Source organism: Lepidothrix coronata, unplaced genomic scaffold (genome assembly GCF_001604755.1).
Source record: "Lepidothrix coronata isolate B3197 unplaced genomic scaffold, Lepidothrix_coronata-1.0 Scaffold6, whole genome shotgun sequence".
Taxonomy (NCBI): domain Eukaryota; kingdom Metazoa; phylum Chordata; class Aves; order Passeriformes; family Pipridae; genus Lepidothrix; species Lepidothrix coronata.
This window is the reverse complement of record NW_016690186.1, coordinates 519453-546455: the sequence shown is the minus strand read 5'-3', so window position 1 is coordinate 546455 and position 27003 is coordinate 519453. Positions and strand designations below refer to the sequence as shown.

At 35.9% G+C, this 27003-nt stretch overlaps 1 protein-coding gene and 1 long non-coding RNA gene across 2 annotated transcripts in view; both read left to right on the top strand.

Moving 5' to 3' along the window:
* LOC108505097 (lipoxygenase homology domain-containing protein 1) overlaps positions 1 to 15940 on the top strand; it is a 127943-nt gene extending 112003 nt beyond the window's left edge. Inside the window, exons 32-40 of the mRNA XM_017830776.1 lie at positions 5117 to 5324; positions 6918 to 6977; positions 7281 to 7459; positions 7924 to 8146; positions 11070 to 11224; positions 11357 to 11432; positions 14484 to 14562; positions 14778 to 15063; positions 15896 to 15940. Of these exons, the coding sequence (XP_017686265.1) occupies positions 5117 to 5324; positions 6918 to 6977; positions 7281 to 7459; positions 7924 to 8146; positions 11070 to 11224; positions 11357 to 11432; positions 14484 to 14562; positions 14778 to 15063; positions 15896 to 15940 (1311 nt within the window). The remainder of the gene's footprint in view (positions 1 to 5116; positions 5325 to 6917; positions 6978 to 7280; positions 7460 to 7923; positions 8147 to 11069; positions 11225 to 11356; positions 11433 to 14483; positions 14563 to 14777; positions 15064 to 15895) is intronic.
* A 713-nt stretch (positions 15941 to 16653) lies between these two features.
* On the top strand, positions 16654 to 22512 carry LOC108505298. Its single transcript, XR_001877453.1, has 3 exons — positions 16654 to 16707; positions 19446 to 19521; positions 22183 to 22512. It is a non-coding gene; the product is annotated as an uncharacterized LOC108505298 (long non-coding RNA).
* The last annotated feature ends 4491 nt before the right edge of the window (positions 22513 to 27003 follow it).

Genomic DNA, 27003 nt, shown 5'->3' with positions numbered 1-27003 from the left:
ATAATTTGTGTTTACAGCTTTAGATGTGGCTTATGATATTGGTCTGTGTAAGCAGTCCTTTTGTGTTTTATTAAATGCATTTCACTTAAAGTCTCATTGAAATGTCTTTCACTACTTAGTTGAATGGTCATATCTGCTGGTTATTATAAGATGCCACTATTCTTTCTTGCTCCTGCCGCTGTTCTGTGCATACAAATCCTGTTTCAAAAAGATTTTCTTCCAGTTATACTAAGCAAATTTACATAAGGTCAGTGCAGGGCAAATATTATTTGGGGTTTTTTACTGCCCGTATTCTTTCACTGATTCTTTACTAATTTTGTTGAAGATGACCAAACCATGATAAATGTAGGTTATCAGAAACCTCTAATTATTCATTCATTCTAATTTACATTACTTTTTTTCCTGTAAAGATAAAGATTTTTCAATGAATTTCTGGATGAGAATTTAACATAATACAAAAACATGCTTGCAGAAATTTGGGATTGGCTTTTTCAGATGCATGGAAACTCCTACTATTAAAGAAACATTTGTACAGAACAGCAATTATAAGATGGTGAAGGCACACTCACATGCACTGTTCATCCTTCCACTGAGGTGGGACTCAGTGTACTGAGTACTGCTACTAGTGCTTGTCATCACTGCTGCTTAGCACCCAAAATTTTCACCCCTTAAATCTGCTGGTACAGTGACATACATTTACTCTGTCCAATTAATATTGTTAATGGTTTGGACTTTCTCACTTGGTCTATCTTAATAAAATTTTTCTGGAGCTGATTGTATGGCTATGCTGGCACAACTAAAAAGGTGATAATATCCATCTAAGAGAAGGCAGTGATGTGACAAGCATTTGGGACAGGGTGGAGGAGTTCAGTTCAGCACAGCTGGTAGAGGCCATGGGACCACAGTCTGAAGGGTGATGTCTCAGTAAAATTAATTTTTCTCATTTGTCTCCTACAGGAATATTCACAGACTGTTTCTTGTTTTGTCTCAGTGTTATAAGGGCCTTTATTTTGCCTCCCAGTGTTGAAACTCCTTTGTTTTCAGTAGAGTTTCTCCAGATTAACAAGTGAGATCAAAATAGTCAGGCAGCAAATCAATAGGTTTGCTAAGCTTAATAGAAAAGGTCCTTTATCTAGACACTCTAACTCCTTTTCCAATAAAAGCCTATTAAAATGATACTAACATTAGCAGTATGGGAAATTGCTTGTGCATACAGGTTGATGAAATGAAGCATATGGTGTTTCTTGACTTGCCATTTTCAGTTCTGCTGGGAATAGTCATTTACCAACCATTAAAACTCAATACCATGCCTATAAAATGATTGGCATTTATAAAGGTAAATATTGCACAGTGACTGTTCAAATGCTTCTTCTGTTACAAGAGCTATTGCAACTGCTACGGACAGTGATGTTGCCAGCACTGACACTGAAGAGTACTGAATAAAGTCAAACTGAGTCATAGATTCAAAGGAAATGCTTAAAACATGGGGCCCTGGAAAAAAAAAAAAGAAACATTTTAAGGAAATTTGAAAAGAAATTAAGAAAAAACCCCAAACTTTAAATATTCTGAAAGGTTTGCTGGAATGATTGTTTTAAAGGAATTTTTTAGTTCTTATTTTCTTAGCCAAGAAATATGAAAGGTGCCAATTATGGTTTTGCCAGGGCAACTCTTCTGGATCACAGAGGATGTACGGTTCTCACATTGTCAGTCTCAGCTGCTTAGCCTTGGAGAGTACCATTCTTTCTCCAGGCGATATTAATTAGGAAAATTTGGTGGGCTGTACATTCACACAAATTGTTTTAATACTATTCTGAGAAAATTCAGTATAAGCTCTGCTGAATTAGATAATATGTATTATTATCAATATTTAAGGTGACTTTTCTCCATTCAAACCTAATTTTATATTAGTAACTAAAAAACAATTAACATTTTTCCCCAGGGGAAACTGATGTAGCAAAGTTTTATATTCTTTAGGTTTACTTCTCTTCTGTGTTTTCTTACTCCCTCTTTCTCTTTTTGTAGAAGAATTAACCCTTCAGCAATTTAAAGACTCCCCATTTGTAAGTCAAATAATAGATAAAGTATCATATGACATACAAGACCTGTCAACAACTTGAGTATTTCCAACAATTTATGCCTAATCTGTGGTCTCAGATGAATCAGAAAAATCATTAACTAAATTATTAATAATAATTGAATTTCTTAAAATTAGAATGAAATATATGTCATAATCTGTCTGTTTGCAGATAGGTTAAGAAGAGAAAAGTGAATTAAATTTAGCAAATAAATTATCCCTAGCAAATTGTTCTTATTATAGTTGCTACTCCTTCTCTGTTCTTTTCTGGTCTCTTGACTACAATAAAGCTTATTACACCACATAGATTTTCAAATGTACACATAAAGAGAAAATGTAATCTTGTCTGTGAAGTGAGTTTGCCCCAGTTGTCACAGTTTCTAGTCTACCTAATAGTTTCTTAACTTGCAGTTTATTAGATGTCTGAATCATTTACAAATTTGACCATGGATTTCTGAGATTTTACATGCTCTAAAATGAGTTTGTTTAAATGGCACATTGACAAATGACGAAGTAATGTGTCCAACACAAACCAAATATCAAAGTTTTCAGAAATATTTATTCAGTCAAAATATACTTATTTTCAAAGGAAAAACAATTTGGAAAATCTTTTGTGTACTAACTATATATACAAACTTGCTGTTACCTGTGGCTGCATTATCCAGGTTATACATAACCCATAGTACGTGCTGCCCTCGATTTCTTAAGTTACTGAGTTACTAAGTACTAAAAGCTTATTAGCCATCAAGTTTAATGTAAATCAAACCCAAATATCCTTCTTCTGGAGAAAGCACAAGTCTAGAAGTCAGCAGAATGTTGTCTATATTTTTTTCCTTTATTCTTAACTCTCCTTTCCAAGAGTGGATCACTGACAACAGATTTTTTTTGAGGCACTGATGATAGCGTCAGTAGTCATCCTCTGTAAAGCTCTTTTCTCTTAAAAAGAAGTTATTCTAACAAGGATCTAACAAAAGCTCCCTCATATATTTCCAATAAAATAAATCACTGTGCTTGTTTTTTCGAGTTAATTTTCTTCACAGTAGCTAGTATGAGGCTCTGTTTCGGATTTGCGCTGAACACAGGGTTGATAATACAGAGATATTCTTGTTACTGCTGAGCAGTGCTCACACAGAGCCAAGGCCTTTTCTGCTTTTCATACTGCCACACTGGTGAGGAGGCTGGGGGTGCATGGGAAACTGGAAGGAGACACAGCCGGGACAGCTGCCCCCACCTAACCAAAGGGATATTCCAGACCATATGACATCATGCTCAGTACATAAAGTGGGGGAAGGAAGGAGGAAGGGGGATGTTCAGAGTGATGCTCTTTGTCTTCCCAAGTAACCGTTACATGTGATGAGGCTCTGCTCTCATCTCTGGAGATGGCTGAACACCTGACTGCCCATGAGAAGCAGTGAATTAATTCCTTGTTTTGCTTTGCTTGTGTGTGCAGCTTTTCCTTTCCCTACTAAACTGTCTTTATCTCAGCTCACAAGTTTTCTGGCTTTTACCCTTCTGATTCTCTTCCTGATCCCACTGGTGGGGGAGTGAGCGAGCTGCATGGGGCTTGGTTACTGACTGGGCTTAAACCACAACAACCATGCATTAATATAAGCATAAGCATTTGCAAGAACAAGCAGCAATTTTAGAGATAAATTTTCACATTTTGGGAACTTAAAATATTTTATTACTAACAGAGACAAGGGTCTATATGTTTCTTACTTGAGTCTATCCATGTTTTTCATTCATCTTCTAATCCTGTGTATTTTTAATACATTTAATTTTGCAAGTGTAATAAATAATTTTATTTTATTCAAACATGATGCTATAACTTTACCAGTCCTATTAAAGCAGTGATCAAACTAATATCACAGTTAAGGTAAATTAAGAGTTCAGATTAATCATATTCAATCATTAGATTAGTCCAGTAGGTAATAAAATAAAATGGTAGTGTCAACACCAAACATTAATTTTTTGATATAACTAAGGAAAACATGAAAAGGAACCTCTTTATCTGCAGTCCTCCATCTAAAATTTCATCCCTTCCAATGTATTTGCTCTGCTGCTGGAGGACATTATCCTGAGAACCTCCATTGTAATTTTATGCTTTTGCCAGTCTAAATTCACTAAGCAGCTGATAACCTTGACTCCTTGTAAGGAAGTATAGCAATTCAAGTACTTCTGTAGTACTTTTTCCTTAAAATCATTGTCTCACTTTCCAATTTCAAATGATAACTTTGGGGTGACAGTGCAGATGTGATGATGATTAGATGATGCACTCTAGCAGTTTTTGACTAACATGACCTTTCAGTATAGAAGCCACGGAGTAATTCAAAGATGGTTTGGTGATTATTTTGAGGAGACTGTTAAAGATGTAGTTCACAAACACACATACTTTCATATTCACATGTACATACATTAATGAAAAACAAGAAAAAAATATTAAGAACAAATTTAAAAATTTTCTGTTTCTGGGTCATATAATGACCATAGGTGGTCATATAATATCTGCAATCTTGAGCTCAATATTTTAGCTTATGCTGGGTCTTATTAAGGTGCACTCTGGTCAGGCTGGTCTTTGTGACACAAAGCTTTCATCAGTTCTGCAGCTGGAAAACCTGTCCAGGAAAGAAACATAATTGTGACTGGTGGAGCAAGAGAACTGTTTCTCTCTGTTTCATCTCTGCATAAACCTTTGAATAAGGGTTGCTGCCCTCTTGCTCTGGCAGAGCAACTTCAGTGTGAATTAGACTGAGAAGACTTCTCAGCAGTCAAATGTTTTTCATCATTTTTTCATAGATCTCTGTGGGAAAAGAAGCAGTTTAGCTGTAAATTGTGGAACCACAAAGCAGGTAAATACTTCTTAAGGCAGGCATTTAGCATCTTCAAACTTGTTCTGGTGCTGTTCATCTGGTTCTGTTAGTATTTACTGAATTAACAAAAAAAAAATCCTGATTTTCTTCTCGCTTCTGTATTTCAAAATACACTGATAATTTGGTTCCATGGTTGTGTTTCCATATGACTTTTTGATTCTGAATTTTTCAGGTGGATGTTTTTCAAGTGGAAGCAGTAGATGTTGGGATGCTGCAAAGGATGGTGGTTGAAAAAGGGAAAGGTTCTGACTGGCTTCTGGAGAAGATTGTTGTGAAAGAATCAGCATCTTCAGGGACCGAAACATTGTTTATGGCTCATACATGGCTTAAAGACAGACATGATGGAAAAAGATCTGCCTCAGTAGCTCTGAATGCCACAGGTCAATACTATCTTCAAACTATCATTTGCTAAGAAGTTTGTTCCAAACTGTAATTTGCTTCTACAAACAAGTTATTGTTTAAATTATTCCAGTAGAACATTGTCATTATATAGGGAATTAGTGCGTCTGAACATGGTTGTATTTTAGTACCATTTAGTAACCATTATTTGCCAGAGGATAATTTCTGCTTTGTTATTCCAGATTTATAGTGGCATAAATGGCAACATATTTGGCCTATGTCTTTACATATTGCTGCCTCTCCAAGTCTTACTTCTACATTTGCAAAGTATTTTTTTAAGCTTCAAGTACCTCTGCCGACTACTTGCTAGGCAGAGTGAAAATGAGATAAAAAGTGGGGCAAAATATTTTTAAGCAGTGAAGAAAATATCTCTATGGTATTGAAGATGACTGTTTTACCATATTTCTGCTACACAGTTTGGACAGCTTTTGCCAGAAACAGGACATATTTTTGACTGACACCATGTGAGTAATCAGACCACAGAGGCGCAGTTTTCACCCCACTGCCTGTGACTGCACTCTTTGTCAAAACAAGAAGGGAATGTACACCCTTCCTCTCTGTGTCATGATTTCAATATAAGCATATATTTGAATACAATCTGGTGTGCAAGATAGAACCAAACCACAACATGGTCCAACCACATCAGCAGGCAATCAAAGCTCAATATGCACCTCTAAGACTGATGTAGTTCAAATGGTACTACCTCTAGGAGAAGTTAATTAACAGTATAGATGAGTCCTTAGATTAGAGAAAATATTCTAGTTCTTTTCCACCTAACTCCCAAGGCATCTCTGCTCACCGTAGCAGCATTTGGCGTTACTGTTCTTTTCCAGCACTAGTCTCTTGACAATGAATATGATTTCAATTCAATCCATTTTCTCTGCTTTATCGTCTCTAAATTTTGATCATTTGAAACCAGAAAGAAAAGGAGGAAGCTGCTATTGTGCAAAAGCAAATAATTTCAGCTTTGTTTTAGATTGTATGTTTTGACTTTTCTTTAAAAAAAAGAAAAACGAATATTTAATTTTTGTTTCTACCAGACTGCACTGATTTGAACAAAATATTCCTGTGAGTTTCTTTATACTATAATTGGCAAACCCAGTCTAGGTTATGAACTCAAAAGAAGGCTTCTCATCTTTGGTTCAGGCCTCTACCTAATGTTTATAAACAGTTTTTGTCTATACAAAATCCCACTGAAATCAATGGAGACTAATATCACTGGGAGGAACATCAGCCCCTAGAATGGACTTTAAACACATCTAATCAGTGCTACTTCTTCCAGAGCATGAATTGTACAAATGAAACAGAAATGCTTTAAAATGAAAAATACGTGAATCTCCATGTTACAGCCATTTCATAGTAAAGAGCTAGCCCTAGAGTCAGTTCATTAAATAGGATGATATGTAGGAGATGATGCTTAAGTAGAAAATCACATTGTACACTTCCTATTTAAATCTTTAATCTAAATGATATAATACTCAGTCAATTGTCTCACTAGAGATCAATACAGACATTTATTATCATATAGACACTGTTCTACAGAAAGTATTAATTTGATCTTTTTTTTTAATTAGAAATTCAGGAAAGGAGGAGCACTTCTGCCTGGCCTTTAGGAAAAGAACAAATGAATTCAGGTATAGCTTCTGTAATTACGTTGACTGTTTTATTGATCATTTTTGAAGTAATAATGGGAGAATATTTTCATCACCATATGTCATTACACTTATGAGTACTGACAGTAGTTTCCCCTTTGTAGTAGTAAGAAATGGCAATATACTTATACTTGATCAGCACCCAGGTGACATGCTAATAAAGTAATGCTCCCCATGTAGTCTAAACATCTTAGAAATTTTATATCAGATAGCTTGGTTAATATATGAAAACAGAAACATCATTTATATTTTTTCCTTTTTATTTTCTTTATTTTATTTGTTTAGAAGGCAGATGGAGGGTTTATTTAACAAAACATCAAGAAGAAACAAAACCAGAATTTGAAAAGTTGTCAGAAAATATATCCAAAATGGTTATGGTTTTTTACGGAAGCAAAGGCAAGTCAAATCCAGTTTCCATGGAAAACAGAGTGGATCATCAGACTAAGAACCAAATAACATATGATGTAAGATATGCCTATATTTAAATTTTCTTTGAGTTTCCTTTTAAAGTGAGATAATCATGTATTATTGTTTAAATATTCAAGAAAAACAGAACTGAAATTTTCAGTTGCACACCAGCTTTCATTTTTTAATTTTTTTACTTTCTTGAGTTCACAATGATCAAGCATATTCTTTTTTTTTTCCCCAAAAAAATAGTTAATAATGTATATCAATTTAAATAGCATTAACGTTACATATTCACATTTAGAAATAAGTGTGGTATGTAATTTGAATTTGATGGAATAATTACAATGAATGTCCCTAGAAGATAAGGCTAAAATATCAATGGGACTTTTAGCACCAAGGCTGATGTAAAAGGGGTCCAGGATTGTTCTGATCCCTTTAAAGCAAACTTCCTCTCTTGCTATAAATTACCTTTGCATTTATCTCTGTTTGGGTGCTAACTCATGGTTTTGTTGCTTCCTAGATACATTTACCATCTGATTTGGGAACGCTTTATAAAGTGAGACTTGGTCTCCAGAGTTTGGAAAACAGCATATCCCAGTTGTCTCTTCATCACTTTAAAATACAGAACACATCGACCCTGGATACCTTTAGTCTCACCATAAATAAAACACTTCCTCTTTCCCTTAATGGAGACAGATGGATTGAATTCCCCATACAGTGGCCATTAAAAGAAGCACTTTCTGGTAGGTATAAATCTACTTCAAAGCAGTAGACTGGTCCAGGAGGTTAACACATCCTAGTATTACAATAGAAACCTTTACCAAAACAGAAATTTTTATTGTTTTTATTTAATGATTCATAAAGGCTGGATAAGAATTTAAAATGTATGAAGGAAAGTATTAATTTCTGTACCACTCAGATTAATTTCTGTACCATAAAATGGTAAGTGCAATATTCATTTGATTGCACAGAACCATTATTATATGCTACACAGAACAGTTCATAAGAAATATCCCTTTCTTGCAATACTGTAATATTTCTATTCTCCTTTAGTCCTCAGCAGCTCATATTACTGACATTAACAATATGATTTTTATAGCTCATTTACTATTAAGAGATTTTGTTGTTTGTTTGCACATTCCAAACAAAGACTCTCAGTAAATAACGGCTCACAACTACATATAAGCTTCAGTTTTATTATCTTTATACACTCCAAATATTTATGCTTGTTAAAATAGTTCAACAATTCTTTCATACATCACCTTGGTTAAGTAAAATAAAAGAAATCTTTTCACCTAAAATCCACCATATCTCCTCATTACTGAATGCTACCATATAATGAAACAATTATCAATTAAATTATCAGACCAATTAATGATACTTAATATTCAAATAATTTGTGTCTGTGTTTTATGCAGAAACCAAATAATTCAGTTCAACTAAAGTGAATTGAAGTAGATGTTATATTAACCACACCAATACACTTTGTATTGGAACTTATGGCCCAGTTTCAGTGAGGTGTTTGAATACATCTAAATGTATGTATGCAAATAATCTCAGTAGAATTAATAGAGGTTGAGGCTTTGGTTTTTTTTCATGTTTTGGCTGCAATTGATAATGTAAATTTTGTATTTAGGCTTTAGATTTTATATTGCTTAAAGGTGTTATTTTCACTTGAAGACACACAGCGTATGGGTACAAAACAGGGCTTAATGGCTTTCATCTCCTACGCTCAAGACTGAAAAAAAAGGACCTTCAGGTTAAAGGCCATGACTGTGCCCCTTGCAAAAGCCTGAACACTGTCACATGCAGAAGTATGTAGGATACAGGTACATGCACACAGAAATGATGGGAGAAAGATCCAGCATGGGTGATAAAGGGGCAGTGAGACTGGAATCCCTATGACCTTTTTCTGACTCTGGCTCTGTCACTTTCAACCTCTTGGTTGAAAAAATAATTTCCCCATTCTTTGCCTTTTTTTTTTCTTTTTTTTTTTTTCTTCTTCTTTTTTTGTAATATTTTTATTCTTTGTAAATGCTCTGAGGCTGAGAGATAAAAAAATCACAAACAAGGAATAGGTGTTATATTACCCATGTGTTTAGGTAAAATAACAAACAAATGAAATAGCTCATCTCCGTGGCTTTTATTTGTTTCCACACATGCTTTAGAAGTCTTAAAGGAGGCTTTGTAACCACAGTGAAGAAAAAACTAGAACTGTAATTCCCCCAAATCTTTGCTGTTTATGTCCAAGATAGCTTTAAGCAGTGTCACAGCAAGTGGTACATGTGGAGTTCAAAGCGATCTTTACACACACACTTACTTGCAATTTATTGTGCAAAAGAGATACGTTTTTCTGTCAGCTTTCTAAATCTAATTTATTTTCTCCTCAGTTTTCTTTTTCTCAGCTAAAAACAAAACCAATATTGTGTTAATTGGAATGGAAAGCAGTTGATCATAATCATCATAACCAGAAGCCATGTGCTGTTAAAGTTCAGATAAAGCTCTGTCATTCATAGAGTGACTTAATATTTCATCTCTTAGTTATATTTTCTTTTTGCTTCTTCCTTTTTTTTTCGTATTTGGGATTGTGATGAAGCATAGGCTAATGGCTAATTGAAACCATCAAAACACAGTTGATAAAATACAGTACAGACCCTCAAGATCTGGCTGTGAACACATGTGCCTTTGGGTGTATTAATGGGCAGAGGCCTCCAGCTGAATATATACATAAATAGTTTCTCTTCACTGTACCTCCCTTTGAGATGCTAACACCTCAGGAATCCCCAGGGATGACATGCTGCTCTCTTTCTCCTCTCACATACAGGGCTGTACAGAAGGTGAATTTTGCAAATCTGTAGTTTTTAAGGCAAAACAATTAAATATTGAAAAGGTGAAATAAAAATGCGTTATGCTACTTTCAAATAGATTATTTCCACAAAGTTAAAAAAGAACTGTAATTCACACTGAGATTATGAAATAATTTGAATTTTAAAAAATTAACGGAGTTGTAGCATTCATATATGTTACCCTTATTGTATGTAACTTCTTTTCAGAGATTTCTTTCATCTTTCCTCTCTCCAATCTATTCAGTACACTACAGAGACAAAAGCTTGGTTGCCTATGTTTATGCTATGATAATCTGATCGCACTACCTGAAGGAAGACCACTGTTGAAGCATTTTAGCTCTCTGCCCTTGCCTACATTAGTCTTCCTCAATTGCCCAATTGTACAATGAGTTCTGCCAGTTCTATCCACTGTATGATCTGATACAAAGTTCATGCAATGCAACTTCTACTTGACTACAGTGTATCAGGGCCATGATAAGTCAACAGATCTTACTTGCCTTGGCCAAAGTCACCTGGAACCTCCAGCCATAACGGGCATAGGATGTCCACTTCAGATCATGTTTGAGCTACTTCAGATGTGCATCTTACTCTATTCCTCTCTATGTCCCAGTCTTCTGCACAGTCCTTGGACGTATGTTGTAGCCTTATTTTCAGCCCTTCTCTGGCCCTTTCACCTGCTGCTCCCAGCTTCATCACCAGGACGGATTCCAGGTCATTTTCATTGTTTGCTGCATATGGGACTGTTGACAGCTCTGCTTGCCACATGAAGATGTTGCAGAACTGTTACCTAGTCAAGATCTCTTTTTGCTTGATATTGCAGTGGTTACATATCATCTAACAGTATTTTCTGGAAATATTTTGAGTGAGAGAAATTTAGTGCACGTGACTGCATGTATATATGGTAGTCGTGGCGACACAGGGGACAGATCTCTTCTCCAGCCATTGCAGAATGTCCAGCATGGAGAGGAAAATGAGGTACACTGCCTTAAAGTACTTTAAAACTTACCCTTTAATCCACTCTTGTACTTCCTATATATTATTTTCAAATTTTCCTATACAGTTAAGTAATATAGTTTGAGATTGCAATACTGAATACTTTTATTTTAGTCATTTTTAGTTACTGTGGATGCTGTGGATTTGGGAGAACTGGACAAAATTGTTCTTTTGATCAGCAGCAAAACAGGTAAAGTACTTTTTATTTTCTAAAGTCAGTGATGTGAATCACACAGCTAGCATCCTGTTAAAGTCAATGAAATCACTGCCAGAGTTAAATACTAATTAATTTCCTTTGGCTACTTCTAGAAAAGGTAATATTTTATAAAGTAAAATCCTACCTTTTGATATATTAAAATCCTTGGATCTAAAATCTATATCATTATTGCATCCAGAAAGTAAACTATTCCATTGCATAAAAGAAAGAAGAACATAAAATTAGGATGAATAATTATATTCTGCAATTAATACATCATCTATTAATAAGTGATCTAGGAGAATAATTATAACTCAAGTAAGAAATTGGTATTGTTTAATATTCCTTCCCTGATTCAATTATTTTCACTATTTTTTCCAGCTGTTCTCTTTTCTCTCTGTAGCATTTGTAAGGGAATTTTACCTCTATTTGTTGGTCAGCAAGTTCTGCCACTGAACTTCCTTAAAGTCGTCATGACTTTAACATCTCTTTGCCTCATCTATAGAATGGTTATCATGCTATGAGGGAATATTTAAAAAAATAATTAAATTTTTTTTTTAAGTCTGTTAATGAAATTTGCTATATAATTGCAAATCATTACTTACTATGTATTACAGTTGATCATTTTCAGACAGTTTTCTAGGAAAACAGGGGTTCTATGTCTGCACTTTATCTGTCTTTTTTTTTTTTTGTTTGCCTATCTGTAGACTCTTCATTAAAGCCTTTTAGACTCATCACCCAATTTCAACCAAATACGTAAGATTTGGGCAGTAAGCGTGTGCATACTCATTGGCTGGTCAACACTGCTGTACCACAGCACAGGCTGCCTTGTTTGTTAGGGGCTTCCAAGGGGCTACAGTGTGGAGCTGCAGTTACTACAGAGGGGAAGGGAAGGAGAGGGAGAGTCCTGCTATGGTGTTGTGGGGAGCAAGGCATAAAGCTCTCTGCTTTTGTTCCCCATAGCTTCAGTTAACTATGGCCATCTGTCTGACTGACAGTCATTGAATATGCCAATTGTGTGTTGCCAAAGGGCATCACAGAGAGCATGACAGGCAAGACTTTTCCATTCAGGTTTGAAAACACAGTTCACAAAGGAGGGACATTGGGCTTATTGCCTCTGTGTCTTATGAAGAGAGGATTGGTTAGATGTATAATAGATTTCTTCCAGAGGAGTTATTTAGATGATAAAACATTTCAGATGAGTAAGGGTGTCTCTATTGTAATTAGACTTGTTTGTACTGAGACTAGTTTGGACCAAGATTTGAATCAAAAATCCTGAAAACCAAAAAAGCTCTTTAGTGTTTAAGGTCACAGAATCATGGAATCACAGAATATGCTGAGTTGGAAGGGACCCACAGGATTATAGAGTCCATCTTTTATCCCTGCACGGTCCAACTCTCATCCCCAAGAGTCACACCATGTGCCTGAGACTATCATCCAAATGCTTCTTAACTCTGTCAGCCTTGGTGCTGTGACCACTTCCCTGGGGAGTCTGTTCCAGTGCCCAACCACTCACTAGATGAAGAACTTTTTTCTAATATCCAACCTAAACCCCCCCAACACAACTTCAGGCCATTCCCTTACATTCTGTCACTGGTCACAACAGAGAAGAGATCAGTGCCTGCCCCTGCTCTTCCACTCATGAGGAAGTTGTAGACTGCCATGAGGTGTCTCCTCAGTCTCCTCTTCTCCAGTCTGAACAGACCAAGTGACCTCAGCTGCTCCTCATACAGCTTCCCCTCAAGGCCCTTCACCATCTTCATTGCCCTCCTTTGGACACTCTCTGACAGCTTAATATCTTTCTTATATTGTGGTGCCCAAAACTGCACACAGTATTCAAGGTGAGGCTGCCCCAGTGCAGAACGGAGCACAACAATCACCTCCCTCGACCAGCTGGCGATGCTTTGCCTGATGCACTCAAGGACACGATTGACCCTCCTGGCTGCCAGGGCACTGCTGACTCATATTCAACTTGCCGTCGACCCGGACCGCCAGGTCCCTTTCCACAGTGCTACTTTCCACCATCTCATTCCCCAGTCTGTATGAACATCCAGGGTTGCTCCATCCGAGGTGCAGAATCTGGGACTTTCCCTTGTTGAACTTCATAGGGTTGGTGATTGCCTAGTCCTCTAATTTTTCGAGGTCTCTCTGTGGGGCCTCCCTGTCTTCAAGCAAGTCAGGTGTATCCTGCAGGACTGGTCAGCCCAGGCAGAGTATTGCTCTAATATATTTATACTTTCATTCAGTATCTGAGCAGGTTTTTAAGATCAGGTTGTTCAAGATCCCTTCCTGAAGCTTCTGACTCACTCCCTGCACTATCTTGGCAGGTTGTAAGTGTAACACAATGTCCTGGATTCCTGCACAGGAGTCTTATTATATCCTATTGACTACTTGAAACAGTAGTAGAAGACATTGGAATGCAGTTTGTTGGGCTGAAGCGACAAATAATAGAAGAGAAGGGAAAATGAGTAGTCTTCATGACTAACTAGTGGCAAGAGATTCAGGCCATGTAGCTGAAGTGAAACCCCCAGCAGAAAATTCAAAAGGTAGTGTAAGTCAGAGTGCAATCTTTCTCAAACAGCAGAGGGATACAGTGAGTTGCTGAACTTTCTTCATACCTGCCACCTAAATTCTTTGTGCTGCGTGTGGAATAGAGCTCCAGCCCTTTTGTCAACCATTTGCTGAGGATGAAACACCAGATGTGTATTTCTGTTCTTCTTTCTCAGATGTGCCTGCCTCAGTCATGCTGAATCTCTTCTGCTTGCCTGTCCAAGGATGGTGAAGACAACACTCCTTTGCTTGACTAATTAAGACAAAGGAAATGCTTACTCCTAAATTTCTAAGTTGAGGTTTACAAATAGGAACAAAATAAAGAATCTTGTAGTGATTCCAACATTTTTAACTCAATTGTTGGCATTCATAAATTAATTAATAAATGATGTTTAAATATATTAGGAATGACACCATTATACCAACAATAGAGTCTACCTAATTTCTTGACATGCAATGCAACATTTTTACCTAACTTTATTTCCTTCTTTGTAGACTGCAAACTGAACATTAAAAAATTGGAAGTGAAAGAAGCTACAAAGGAGCATCCTATCTATGTATTTGAAATGAATGGGTAAGTATATTATGTAAAGCTAGCAATGTTTTCTTAAAATGTAATAGCTGAAAACACTGAGCAGACACTGAATCAAAGTAAGGATCAGAGCAGTTCTGTAAATAGATATTTGAAAAATAAATCCATCTTTAACTGTTCCACATAAGTTCATAGGATTTTTTTGATTTAACATATGATTTACTTACCACAAAATCATATGTGGTTTTGTTTTTCAGAGAATTTTCTGTGGGTGCAAATAAGCCTGAAATACAGAGAGATATCCCAAGATCTTTTGTTATTAGAGGAGATAAACAAAAAAATGACATTGATAACAACTTAAATAAAGAAGAAAGTCAAGCAAGAAATGTGACAGAGTATACTATTAAAGTGTACACAGGTGACAAAAGGGGAGCAGGGACTGATGCCAATGTGCATATTATTTTATTTGGGAATGAGGACAAATCTGAGGTATTTCAACTCTCTCAGTCACTAGAGCATCAAAACCCCTTTGAAAGAGGAAAGGTGAGTACACAGATTTTACAAGTTGTGTCCGTTTCTGTACTGGAAAAGCAAATTTTAAATCTCTGCAAGTTTTTTAGAGAACTTTAGGTATTTATTCTATTTTCCACGTCATTAGATGAGATTTTTTCTCAGCTATCTCTGTTTCACCTTTTCACCAGAGTAACCAAGGGACATTTTACTTCTGCTGTCTCTGTTGCTCTTCTGTCTCTTAGTCCCAAATACATCTTCATATTACATCCACTTATCTGCCCAGTTATTAATTTCCTTGTTCTGAAATGCACAACATGCATTGCCTGTGCATGTGCATATATGTGCAATATCCCATGCTGTTGCACAAACTTTGAATATTGTGCATGAGGATACATCAGTTTCTTACATCCCATCATTTTACTTTGCCATAGAAACTGATGCTGTGAGCCTCACTGAATGTAAAAGCCTATAACCAGATAAAGTGGAACCATACACATCAACCTGTTTCTGATATCCATCTTGCTTTAGGCTGTTATTGAGAGACCCAATAATTCAGATACAGATATTTGCATAATAATGCAGACTCTCTGCATTATGTCCTAGTACCTTAGCTGACTGTTCTCCTATTTTAATAAGCATATTACTCCGACAAAGCAATTGCTCCATTTAGTCACCACCTGTGCAACAGAGTACAATGATGGTTACCCTTAAGTAACAAGAAATATATATATATTTTCCATATCTTTCTCCTGTGGATTTATTGAAAGGTAATGACTGAATAATTAGAACTCAAGTGAAAATATCTTCCTTAAGAGATGTACCTCATTTTCTTCAGTATTACTAAACATCTTTTTACCTGCAGTTGGTCCAAGTTTCTTCAGCCAGGATATCTGTGACTATCTTCTAAAAGATCTTTACCCATGAATTGTCTTCCATACTGAGGAGGTTAATAAATCTGGTTAACTACAGGCACAAGGAGCAACTAAAAAAAGTGTCTTGAGCAGTATTTCCTTTTGCCTACTACTGCACAGGAGGTGTCACTACTTTTTGAAAAAGAAGAGTAGATACATAGAAATCCTGTTAGCAATCCAGCTAAGCCAATGGGTAGCCAGTGGTGTCAAATGCCTTATGAAAAAAGAATCTCATTTTAAAAAAATCTGCAATATGAAACAAGGTAATATTTTAAAGTAGATACTATTAGAGAGACATAATGGTACGTGTAGCAAAAGCCTTTCTCTCTAATATTCTTGAATGTTTATTTATATATTATATACTAAATAACATTTTAGAAGACCATATCAGTTGAGTATTCATGAGACCAAAAAATGTTTTTCTGGTAGACAAAAGTCAGGAAAGAGGTGGAGATTGTCCTACTATAAATTGAAAAGTGAATTTTTTCTGTTTAAACTGAGACCTAGTAGGACAGGATCTATACCACCATCTTCAGTATGGAAAATAAATCATCTGTGACTCATCTATTTTGAATTGGTATTATTATATTTGAATTAATCTCAGAACTGACCTAAATAAATTTGTAAGTTTCCAAACATTGGTATAGGTATAATATTTTTAATAACTGTATTTTAATATTAAAGGTCGATACATTCAAGATTAAGACAAAAAGATTAGGCAGCCTGTATTCAATTGAAATTGGTCACGATGGGAAAGGATTCGGTGAGTATACTGCCTGTGTTCAGTAGCCTTGTAAAAATCTTCTGCCTAAAGATCTGCCTGACATTTGGAAAGGTGTTTGAAGTCATACTATGCTACAGCTAGCTAATACAAATCTGTGTACAAATGAGGTCAGATTCACTGCGCCTGCTTTCACCCCCTCTGTCTATCACATTTCCCTTGACTTTAATTTGAATTTTTTTTTCTAATAGAGATCAAGTTAACATAAACCTCAGATGGTTTTATCCTTCAAACATTGCTCAGCCAAAACCCTTATTAGATGTCTTACATAAGATAGGATTGAATTTTCAAACTGCAGGCTAAACTTTCCATGATTTGAGCAAGTTTTGCACTCTGGTCAAAGCATGCTGTAGCTCCCTCTCACACACATAGGGCTTTTCTTCTTGTGGAAGTGTGAGGAGAACATTAGTGTGCACCAGGTCTTGCCCTGATGTTAGGTGAGGATGTGGCTATAGTACGTAACCACACATGACGACGTAAAATGTTTCTATGTACAGTGTGTTACAGGTAACCTCTAAAACCTGAATTTTACATAAAAATTAAGTGGGTGACTACAGCATATAATCTTTTGAGCTTAAATTTAATTGTGCTAAAAAACCCTAGGAATATACAGATATCAGATATATACAAATATATAGAGACATACAAATACATAAACTAAATTTGCAGGCAATGTATAACTTGAGTCAAAAAGGTCTGATTGTATTGAGATACTCTAGTCAGGTGAAATTTGCTTAACCCATCTCAAAGAAATAGAGTTTTAGGTTTAATAAAATCTGATTAATCTAAGCTCATGATGCACTATATAGTGGCAAGGGTTTATCATTTCTAGGATGAACCAAGCAAAATTCTGCAAATAGCAGTTCTTATTTGGAAAAAGTTGAACAGGTTTGGTGTTTTTTTCCAAAGTACCAGTCACATTGTATACGTCATGTTGTTGAAAATTCAAACAGAAAAATTACCAAACCTCTTGAAATACCTGTAATAAATAAGATCCTTTTCCTGACTTTCATCCTGCTGTGCATGTACACAATTCAGTTTAGGACTGATTCCCAGTGTGGAAATGAAACTCTACACCGGCAGACTTCTGGCACTTTGAGAGTTGCACAGAGGTCTGTAGGGGAAATAAAAGGTTGAATTTTCATTTCCTGGATCCCGAACTATCAACAAAATTATTATCTTTTCTCTCTGTGCCCTGATCAACATCACAATACTGCCTTCCTAGCACAGCTGGTGTGTGTCAATTCATCTTACAGACTACCTTCCTCTAAATTTTTCTCTGAAATTATCTCCAAGTGTCTCTTGTCACATCAGCTGTTACCTTCACAAGCTTCCTCAAATGTAACAGCTCTTTGAAATGTTTCATCTGTTTCCTAGATGCCTCTGGATTTCTCCATACCTGGATATTTCAGAGGTGTCTGTTGGAGTTTTGTCAATAAAGGAGGAAGCATTAGATTTTGATCTTTTCAAGAGCACAAACAAACCTTTATATTCTCTTGTAAAATGCTGTGTAAATTTGAGAGACTGTAAATTTTTATTGCTGATAATCCTGACTATGAATTAGAGATTTCATGAAAGGTCATATATTCCAAGTAGAGTTTATGATATATTAAACCATTCACAAGATTTCATTAAAGGAGTTCCAAAAGTACTTCACAATATCAATAAATGAATCTTGTGAATTGAAGATGGAAAACCTAGACACATTCATGGCCTAGTTATACCAACTATTTTTTTGAAAATGCCAAAGAAAAATGAGAAAAGTTGCAATGCATTTACATTTTGTTCAAATTGAAACAATTTACAAATATTTTCACATTACATTTTTAGTCTACTTACAAATAAAATATTTTTACTGGTTTTAGCCTATTTAGAACTTTGTCCAAATATTTGAAAACCAATATAATTTGATAGAATATAGTTCTTTATCTGTAGGACATGCAAAGAATGCTAAAAGGTAGTCAGCTAATAGCAATATAGTCCTAATTAGTTTTAAAATATTGTCATTAATATTTGCCTTGGCAAACACAACTAAAGATATCAGCAAAAACATTGTATACATATATATACATATAAAAGTTTTGGTTTTAAAATCTTAATATTTTAATATTTCATGAAATAAAATTCTATATCACAAGAATGAAGATATTTTTCACACAGCAAAATAGGAGATTATAGTATAATATTTAATACATTCTTAAAGCTGAAACAGATGTGAGTGTTGGCCTAAATGGGGATGCTATTCTGAATCACGGTACTGGAGAGATAGAATTATAAGGAGCATTCAGATTCACCACTTGGTTTATATACATATCAATATATTAATTAGAAGGGAGTAGTAGAATGCCCACCAGGGGTCCATGTGGAGTACATTTCCAAGTACGAAAAAGGACAAATTGGGTTTTCAAGAACGTATTCAATATTACCATGCACTCTGTTTCATTTGTCTTGTTGCCTGTTCTGTTCAATATGGAAAAATAAGTTGTAACAAAAATTTTCCATTACATTTTCTGTCAAAAACATCATAGACCTTCCCTATAAAACTGAGAGAAGCTGGTAGTAATTTGAATTATCTACATTTCAGTTTTATTATTGATGTTGAATACACTTGGAAGTATTGAACCACATGGGGTTTGGAAATGAAATTAGAAACACTTCTTATACTCCAATTGTGTTTTGGTTTTATTAAATTTTCTCCTTTTTTTTTTTTCCTTCTACAGCAAGTGACTGGTTTCTGGAAAAAGTGGAAATCACAGAAGCATCTAGAAATTCAGTGTATTGCTTCTACTGTAACAGGTCAGCAGATCAGTTCATCATCACTCTGTACAAACCGTTTTCTTCTCCATAAGAATTAGTAGTAGTCTTTTTAGTCTCTCAGTTGGTTCTCTTCTGGTTTTCTAAAACAGTAAGAACTTTTTTATACCATGCTGTGTTGCTATCAGTCCATTGCCAAAGACTTTTGAACCATTTGGCCAATTTCAAACTAATTTGTCAGAAGAATTGTTAGAAGAAAACACTATATTTTTCCAAGAAATTAAAACTGAATGACTGCAGAAGGGAGAGAGACAATTTAGTGCCTTTGCCAAGAGAAGGTATTTGTATGTATTTTCAAAGGTAGAAGGTGTCTGGCAAACCATTATACAAGTATTAATGCATATGTGGCTCTGACAAACATATCATGGATAAGCAAACAGGCATGGGAGGGAAACAGAAAGGAGGATGTTAGGATATGGCAGTATAGATAAAAAACTGGAGAAAAAGGAGTGTATCTTATTGATAAAAAAGGCAACATTAAAACATTAGAATCATTCTGTTTCTATGTTTGCTTACTATGGGTCCAAAATATATTCAGCAAATAAGATAAAACCAAAAGAAAGCTTTATATGATGTGATGTAGGAGGATGATGATCTAAATTTCTAAATTTATTTGGATTCTGGAGTACTGGTGTAAAGGACTTCTAGTGTGCAAAAAGTAGATGCACTTTAGTCTGCATCAAACTGAAACAGTACAGTTTCAAAAGTTGGAAATTAAATTGAAGGGTATATTTGGAGTGACTGCTCACTACAGTGTACAGTTCACAGCTTGAAGAATTTCAGAATAAGCATCTGAAGCAAACATGTTCATGTCTTCCTAAGAGGAAATCAGCTTTTTAATGCACCTGGAGAACACATAAGTGTGAAAATTTACAAGTTCCCTGTATCTAGAGAGAGGAATGTTACCTGGTGGTCTGAAAACAGAAATGGCAGCCAAGAATATTTAATTTATCCTTTCCCTAAATATGTCTCTAAACTTAACAGTTGACGGAAGCCAAATCCCAACCCTGAACCCAAAAAAGTCCCTTTTTTGGTTTTTGGATAGTCAGTTGTATTCTACAGTCTAAGTCACGAGAATGTGAGGCTGTTAATGACCCTAACAACGTTAAACTTCTTTCGACAACATTAAACTTCACTTAACTTTCTCCAAACACATGCTCAGATACTATCTAGTCTTCCAAATACCTAAATTTAAGTTAGTGGACAGGACAAAAATCCTTAAACCAGAATATCACTCCTTTGTGAAACACAATCCATAACGGAATTTCAGTTGATGCCACTCCATCTCTTTTGCTTGTAAGAGTTTTCAGATCACACCAGTCAGAGGAAGATTCTTGAAAAAGATAGCTTGCAACAAACATTTTTTTTTCCAGAGATTTTTTTTTCAATTTTATTTAAAGTATTGTAGTAAAACGACAAAGGTATGTAAGAGACCCATTTGGCATAAGAACTCGAATCACATCATTGATGTGGGGGAGCGACTGGCACAGATTGATTCTACATGCTGCTGACTAGGACATTTAACAGGGGCCTTGGTGGGTTAGAGATGTATGCTTACTTTGGTGTATACCAACTCACCCAAAATGGAAGTATTTTAGCAGAAGAGATTAGGAGGTTAACCCCAGAGTACTCAGTGACCCAGAGGCTCTGGGGCACCCCTAAAATACAGGAAATTGTAAGTTCATGTTCCTCTTCCAGCTGAGACATGGAGCTCCTCATCAAGCTTACCATGTAAATGGGGAATGGTTCATTCTCTCATCAAAAGACTCGTCTGGTACAAACGATGTCTCTAAAAGATATTCATCACTGAAAAACCCAAATCCTTTGTTAACCCATCTAAATGCCTGTTGTCTACCTTACACATCACACCTTTCCTAGGCTCTGTGACATCTATATGCAATTTTAGCTGCCAAGATTAGTTGTGTTTCAACCTGGAAGTGTTTAGCTTCCGCCATATCTCCCAGATGTTGAAAGGTGCAATAGATGCTATACTAATGTCTAGGAATCCCTCCCATACTACCTCCTTACCACATGAGGTAGACTGTTATAAACCTTCCAAAAGCGTTAGAAGCTTTTTAACTCTCTTTGGATACTAATTCCACTGTATCCATGGTTCCTGTTAACACCAGTCTACCTGAGTTTTGGACTCAGGCTTATTTCCCATATAATCAACAGTAAAACCTCCATAGGCTCTTACAGAGCAAGGATTGAGCCCACTATGCAACTCAGTATTTTGTGAACCAACAAAGAGACACGAGAAATAAACAGTCACGGGAATGGAATACCAGAACAATAATCTGCTATCACAGAACAGGTTTCCTTACTCTGAATTATCCTGATTTTATGTCACTCTTTGTGGTGAACTACAGGTTACCCATATGACCAAGAAATAAAATGAATGTATATTTCATAAATATACCCATAAAGTTAATTACACTTTTAAATTACATATATTGGGATACTAAAACAAAAATTAAAAAAAAAAATCACTATTTTTTTTCAGGTTGGTTTCTGCTTCTGTATAAACCAATGTAAAAGCTCTCCTAGAAGATCAAAGGTGCAGAAACAGGCTCTCATGAGTTGTCTGTTTATTAAGTTTTACATGTGTTGTGTTTATGACAGGTTTTATGTTTTTTCCTTAAGGTGGCTTTCTGAAGATGAAAGTGATGGCCTCACCACAGTGCAACTTTATCCATAGCAGCTTGATTTCTGATTCTTTCTGAGTGTGTTGCTTCTCCAAATTCAAGCTGATTTGATTTGATTGTATTTTATAATTCTGAAGGTATTGTAATTTTTGTGCAGAAATGTCAAAACAATGAGTTAAAAACATCACAGTAAATTAAATGTGTCTAATGTGAACACAGAAGTGTGATCCTATTAGAAATGCTCGAAAACTTTGCATGACCGAAATTTCGATATCAGAAATTTAAATATGTAACATGGTTTGTGGACTTGATCTGAGCAATCATAATGGTAGACATATGTAGTAACACACTCAAATATTTTTGTTCCAGCAATAATTTGTGGGTAAGCTAAGTTTAGCTCTTGTATCAAATCTGTCAGTATTTACTAATTTGATGAATCTTTATCAATTTTAACATTTATTAAAATTTAGATTTTCTTAAACCATTTTCCAAACAAGTTGCACAATGTTTCAGCCTTACCATGCATCGCTGCTCTTTTCTATAGGACCATAACAGAGAGTAATAAAGACCTTGTTATTCAGGAGTTCACCCTGTGTTGGTAAGCCTCTCTCTGACATTGACTGTAAAATCTTGTAGCTGAGACAGAAACTCAGCTGTGAATCTTTAGATCCAAAGTGTCTTAAGAGAGGCTGTTATCAGGAACACTGCAATAGCTTACTGGGAGGCTTAGGCATCTCCCTGCTCAGCACAATGACTTTTGCAGTGCCTGTCCTTAGCTGTCTAACTGGCTTTCCAGTGCAATATGTGTGAATGCCTTCCCTTCAAAGAAAAAAAAAAAAAGAAAGAAATCGAACAATTATTTTTGCAAATGCACAATAAATAGTAATATATTTAGCTACAGATGCACAAATTAATGTTTGTTTTGGTAGGCTTTGATATTGTCAGAATTGACTCAGGAAGAGTTTAGGATCTAGGCAAGTCTGAACTGAAATAATGACTTGCACATCACCAGAAGTTTCATGTGTGTGATCAAAATACAAATATTGTATATGAGCTACATAGGTCATCCCTCCGTTAATCAAAGGCTTCACCTTTTGTACATCCAAAACCTAAAATCTTTATGAAGATTTGAAATTTAGACCTGTTTCACCCTCAAGATGCCATCATGTTCTGTATCAGCTATGTGCTTTCTATAATCACAAGAATTAAATGAGTTTCTAATCTGTGTTGATGAAACATTGTCTGGCTGTCTTTTTAATATATTTAATGTTTATTCACTCACATTATTCTGTGAAATGAGGATGCTTGAAATCTCTATGTGTGTGGAGATCTCAGTTGTTACTTTGACACAAAAAAAGAAGTGCATATAATTGGTCTTGGTAGGTAATATCATTTTTATCTACCTTTATCTATCTATGTCATCAAAAGGTATAAGGTGTGGATGTGGTAAGTGTGAGCAATGGAACAGATTCAATTTCTTCTAGAAGTGCTTTTTCTTTCTCCCTCTGCTACCATGCTCTCTGGAATGGACTTGAAATTGTATCCCCAGAGTGCACAGTTCACTTACTTAGTATCAGTATTCATTACACTGAATCACTTCATTGTGATCTATTATGTGATTTGTTTCATTATTATGTCTTTCATTAATAGTTTGTAATACTAGCTCTCTTTGATGTCATTTCTGATTTATCAAGTGTAAATGGTGCCTTCCTAATCTGTTTTTCCTTACTAAGAGTGAGTATCCTTCTTCTGCAGCTGCCTTCCATATTTGAAAATTATTTTCTCTACCTGTAGGGTGCCCAAATCAGGTTTTTGATTCCCTTCCCTTGATCCAGAGCCATGTAAACACCTCTCTAAGCCTTCCCCTAACAGGGCCGCCATAGCAGAGGGCTTCATCTCAAGAGCATCATGGGTGCTTGCAGGCGATTTCACTTTGGTAAGAAAACCTGAAATACCATATAACCTCCTGTTCAAGTCTTCCTTGGAAGACATGCCAGTTAGCATATTTAGCTTGTGACCAGTGCCAAACCCCAAATGTGTTTCTTCCACATGGTATACAGTGATGTCTGCTGTGTTTGGCACAGAAGTCACTTAGTATCTCTCACTTGTCAGTGGGATGATTTTTGGAAAAATTGCAGGCCAAAGACAGGGACATTACAGACTTGCCTCCTCGTGTGCACTCTGCTGTTCCTACACAGCAAGGGTGCTGCCCTGTCTTTTTCCTCCCAGCACCCTGCTCTGCCTATGGAAAACCTGGGCATATATTGACACCACTGATGCCTCTGTGGGGAACGGAGATGTCGCATGGAAAAGAGTCTGCCTGGGTAAACAAGAAACCCATGAATCTGGCACACAAAGAAGTCTTGGAAGGAGCAGAGAGAGAACTCAATCAGTTGGAGAAGGTAAAGTTGTAGTGGAGAGAAGGGTTTGTCTTCAACTGCCTCTCCCTGCTGCAACCTGTCCTTGAAGATCTGTGCAATAGGGCAGTGGCTAGAGGATTCTGCTGCTATTGTTGTTACTATCATTATTGTCATTATTATTAATTTAATTTTGCACTGCAGAGAAAACCTGGAGCTGGGTACTAAAATATATACCCTGAAGATCATAATATAGACTCTTAGACAAAAGAGAGTCTGAAAATGGCCATTAAAGGTCCGGTATTGGTTAACTGTATCTTTTTTCTTCATCCACTTCTCCTGGTGTGCTGTTATATATATTATTAGGTTGACCTAGGTGACACATTTTTGCCCATTTAAGCCCTTGAGCGTCTTAGTTTCTTTTGCTGATGATGTTAAGGACTTGAAAAAAATATAACAATGCTCTGACTGGCTCATTGGACCATTTAATATTCTCCCACCAACTCCAAGTACTGCCTTGCTGAAACTCGTCATACATAAGAAAGAATTCCTTCCTTTTAAGTACATACAACCAGTTATATTGCATCTACCCACCCTGTAGTTTGTCAGTTGTGGAAATGGCATGAGAATAAGAAAAAAGGAAGTACCAAGTTCCCTTTTGAGTTTCTTTAGATGTCTTGGATAGATAACAACTAGTCTTCCATTGTTAGTATTTATAAATGTCTTTGCAAATATAAACCACCTCTGCTGACATATCAGTTTGAAATGTTCTTTTGCACTTCTCCACAAAGAAAGGCAGTAGACTGGAAAAGTCCATAAAATCCTCCGTACTGAACAGTGCAAAGCAGTGTTGTAACTTCTGTGCTAGCTGAATCTTCGTCTTACAATCATTTTGCTCGACTTGAATTCATTTTGAACAGATGAATCAAAAATGGGAAAGATAATGGGGATTTTAATTTTCTTCTTCAAACTTTTGAAAATTCTTAATTACATTTTACAGTGTGAGAGGGCATGTTAATATCCCCTTAGGCATTCCATAAATGCTTTTCCCATTTATCATAAAAAGTAATATGCTTGCTTGTTGGTTGGTTTCTGCATGCACAATGACAGTGAAAGGGTTGTCAGCATTGTACAAAGTTTGCTTCCTCGATGTTTTACTATATGGCTATGTCTTCTTCTATCATTCCATATATATTTAGGTCTATCTTTGATTATATATTTAAATACATACTGTGAAGTGACTTGAAAGGTGACTGGAATCCATTTCTAAACAACAAATGTAAATTTAAGAAATCCTGAGTTCAATCTCTCAAAAATTCTAAGAAATAATTTCTTCTTTCATAAGTAATATTTAAATCCAGATGCTGTCATCAAAGCATGGCTATTCTCTGTCTGCTTAAACCTGGAATCAATCAGGTCTATCTGTCTATCCATCTATCTATCTATCTATCTATCTATCTATCTATCTATCTATCTATCTATCTATCTATCTATCCATCTATCTATCAATCTAGAGCATACAGTTGAATGTATTTACATGTTTCTAATCTTCAGACATTCTGGAAATATAATAAAAGAAACTACAGCCCCAATTCACCATGAAGCTTAAGTATGTTTTAAAAAAATATAGTATTCTAATATTAATTTTCTAAACAGCATACCAATTTACCAATGTATTTCTGATAATTTACCAATGTATTTCTGATTTGTGCTTATATTAATTTGCTGAAATATAGGCTTCATTGAAAGGAAATGCATCCTTCCTTTGCAATGGAGTAACTGTTATCAGAGCATACAGTGGCATGTGCCTGTTGTGAATGAAGCTGGTTGGGCAAAAAGGCAATTAGTGCATAAATATTAAACATACAGCCTATATTACAACTTCCACTGACACTTGCATGTACAGTTTAAACAAGAATCTATTGAAAACACCTAAAACCTCTAAACATTTTGGAGAATAGTTCTTACTTTATGCTCCTGAAAAACTGATTCAATGTGCATATGTTCCTAAGGGCACTGTTTTAACATGGAAAACTAGTTAAAGTAAGATCTATGGAAGGCATAGCAGTGAGACAATGTCTGAGTGAATGAGAAAACGAATGTTCATCGGGAAGGGAGGGAGGGAGGGAAGGAGAGAAGGAAGGAAGGAAGGAAGATCTGGTAGCAGATTCACCAGATCTGGAAGACATCACCAGAGAACTCTTTACGGTTTAGGACTTCATTTATTTCTAAGAAGGGCTGCTCAGGAGCTTTGTTCAGCAGGAGAGACTGGTCCATTGCAAGCCCTGCCAGGACAGTAGGGTTATGCACAGCTCCTTCATGACACAGAACTACTCCCCAAGGGACTGACAGTCAGAAAGTCAGGCTTTTGTGTCAGAATGCTTCCATAATGTGTCAAATCCAGTACAATGAGCTCATTCTAATGCTTCAGTTAGTCTGAACTAGAAGAAAATGCAGAAACA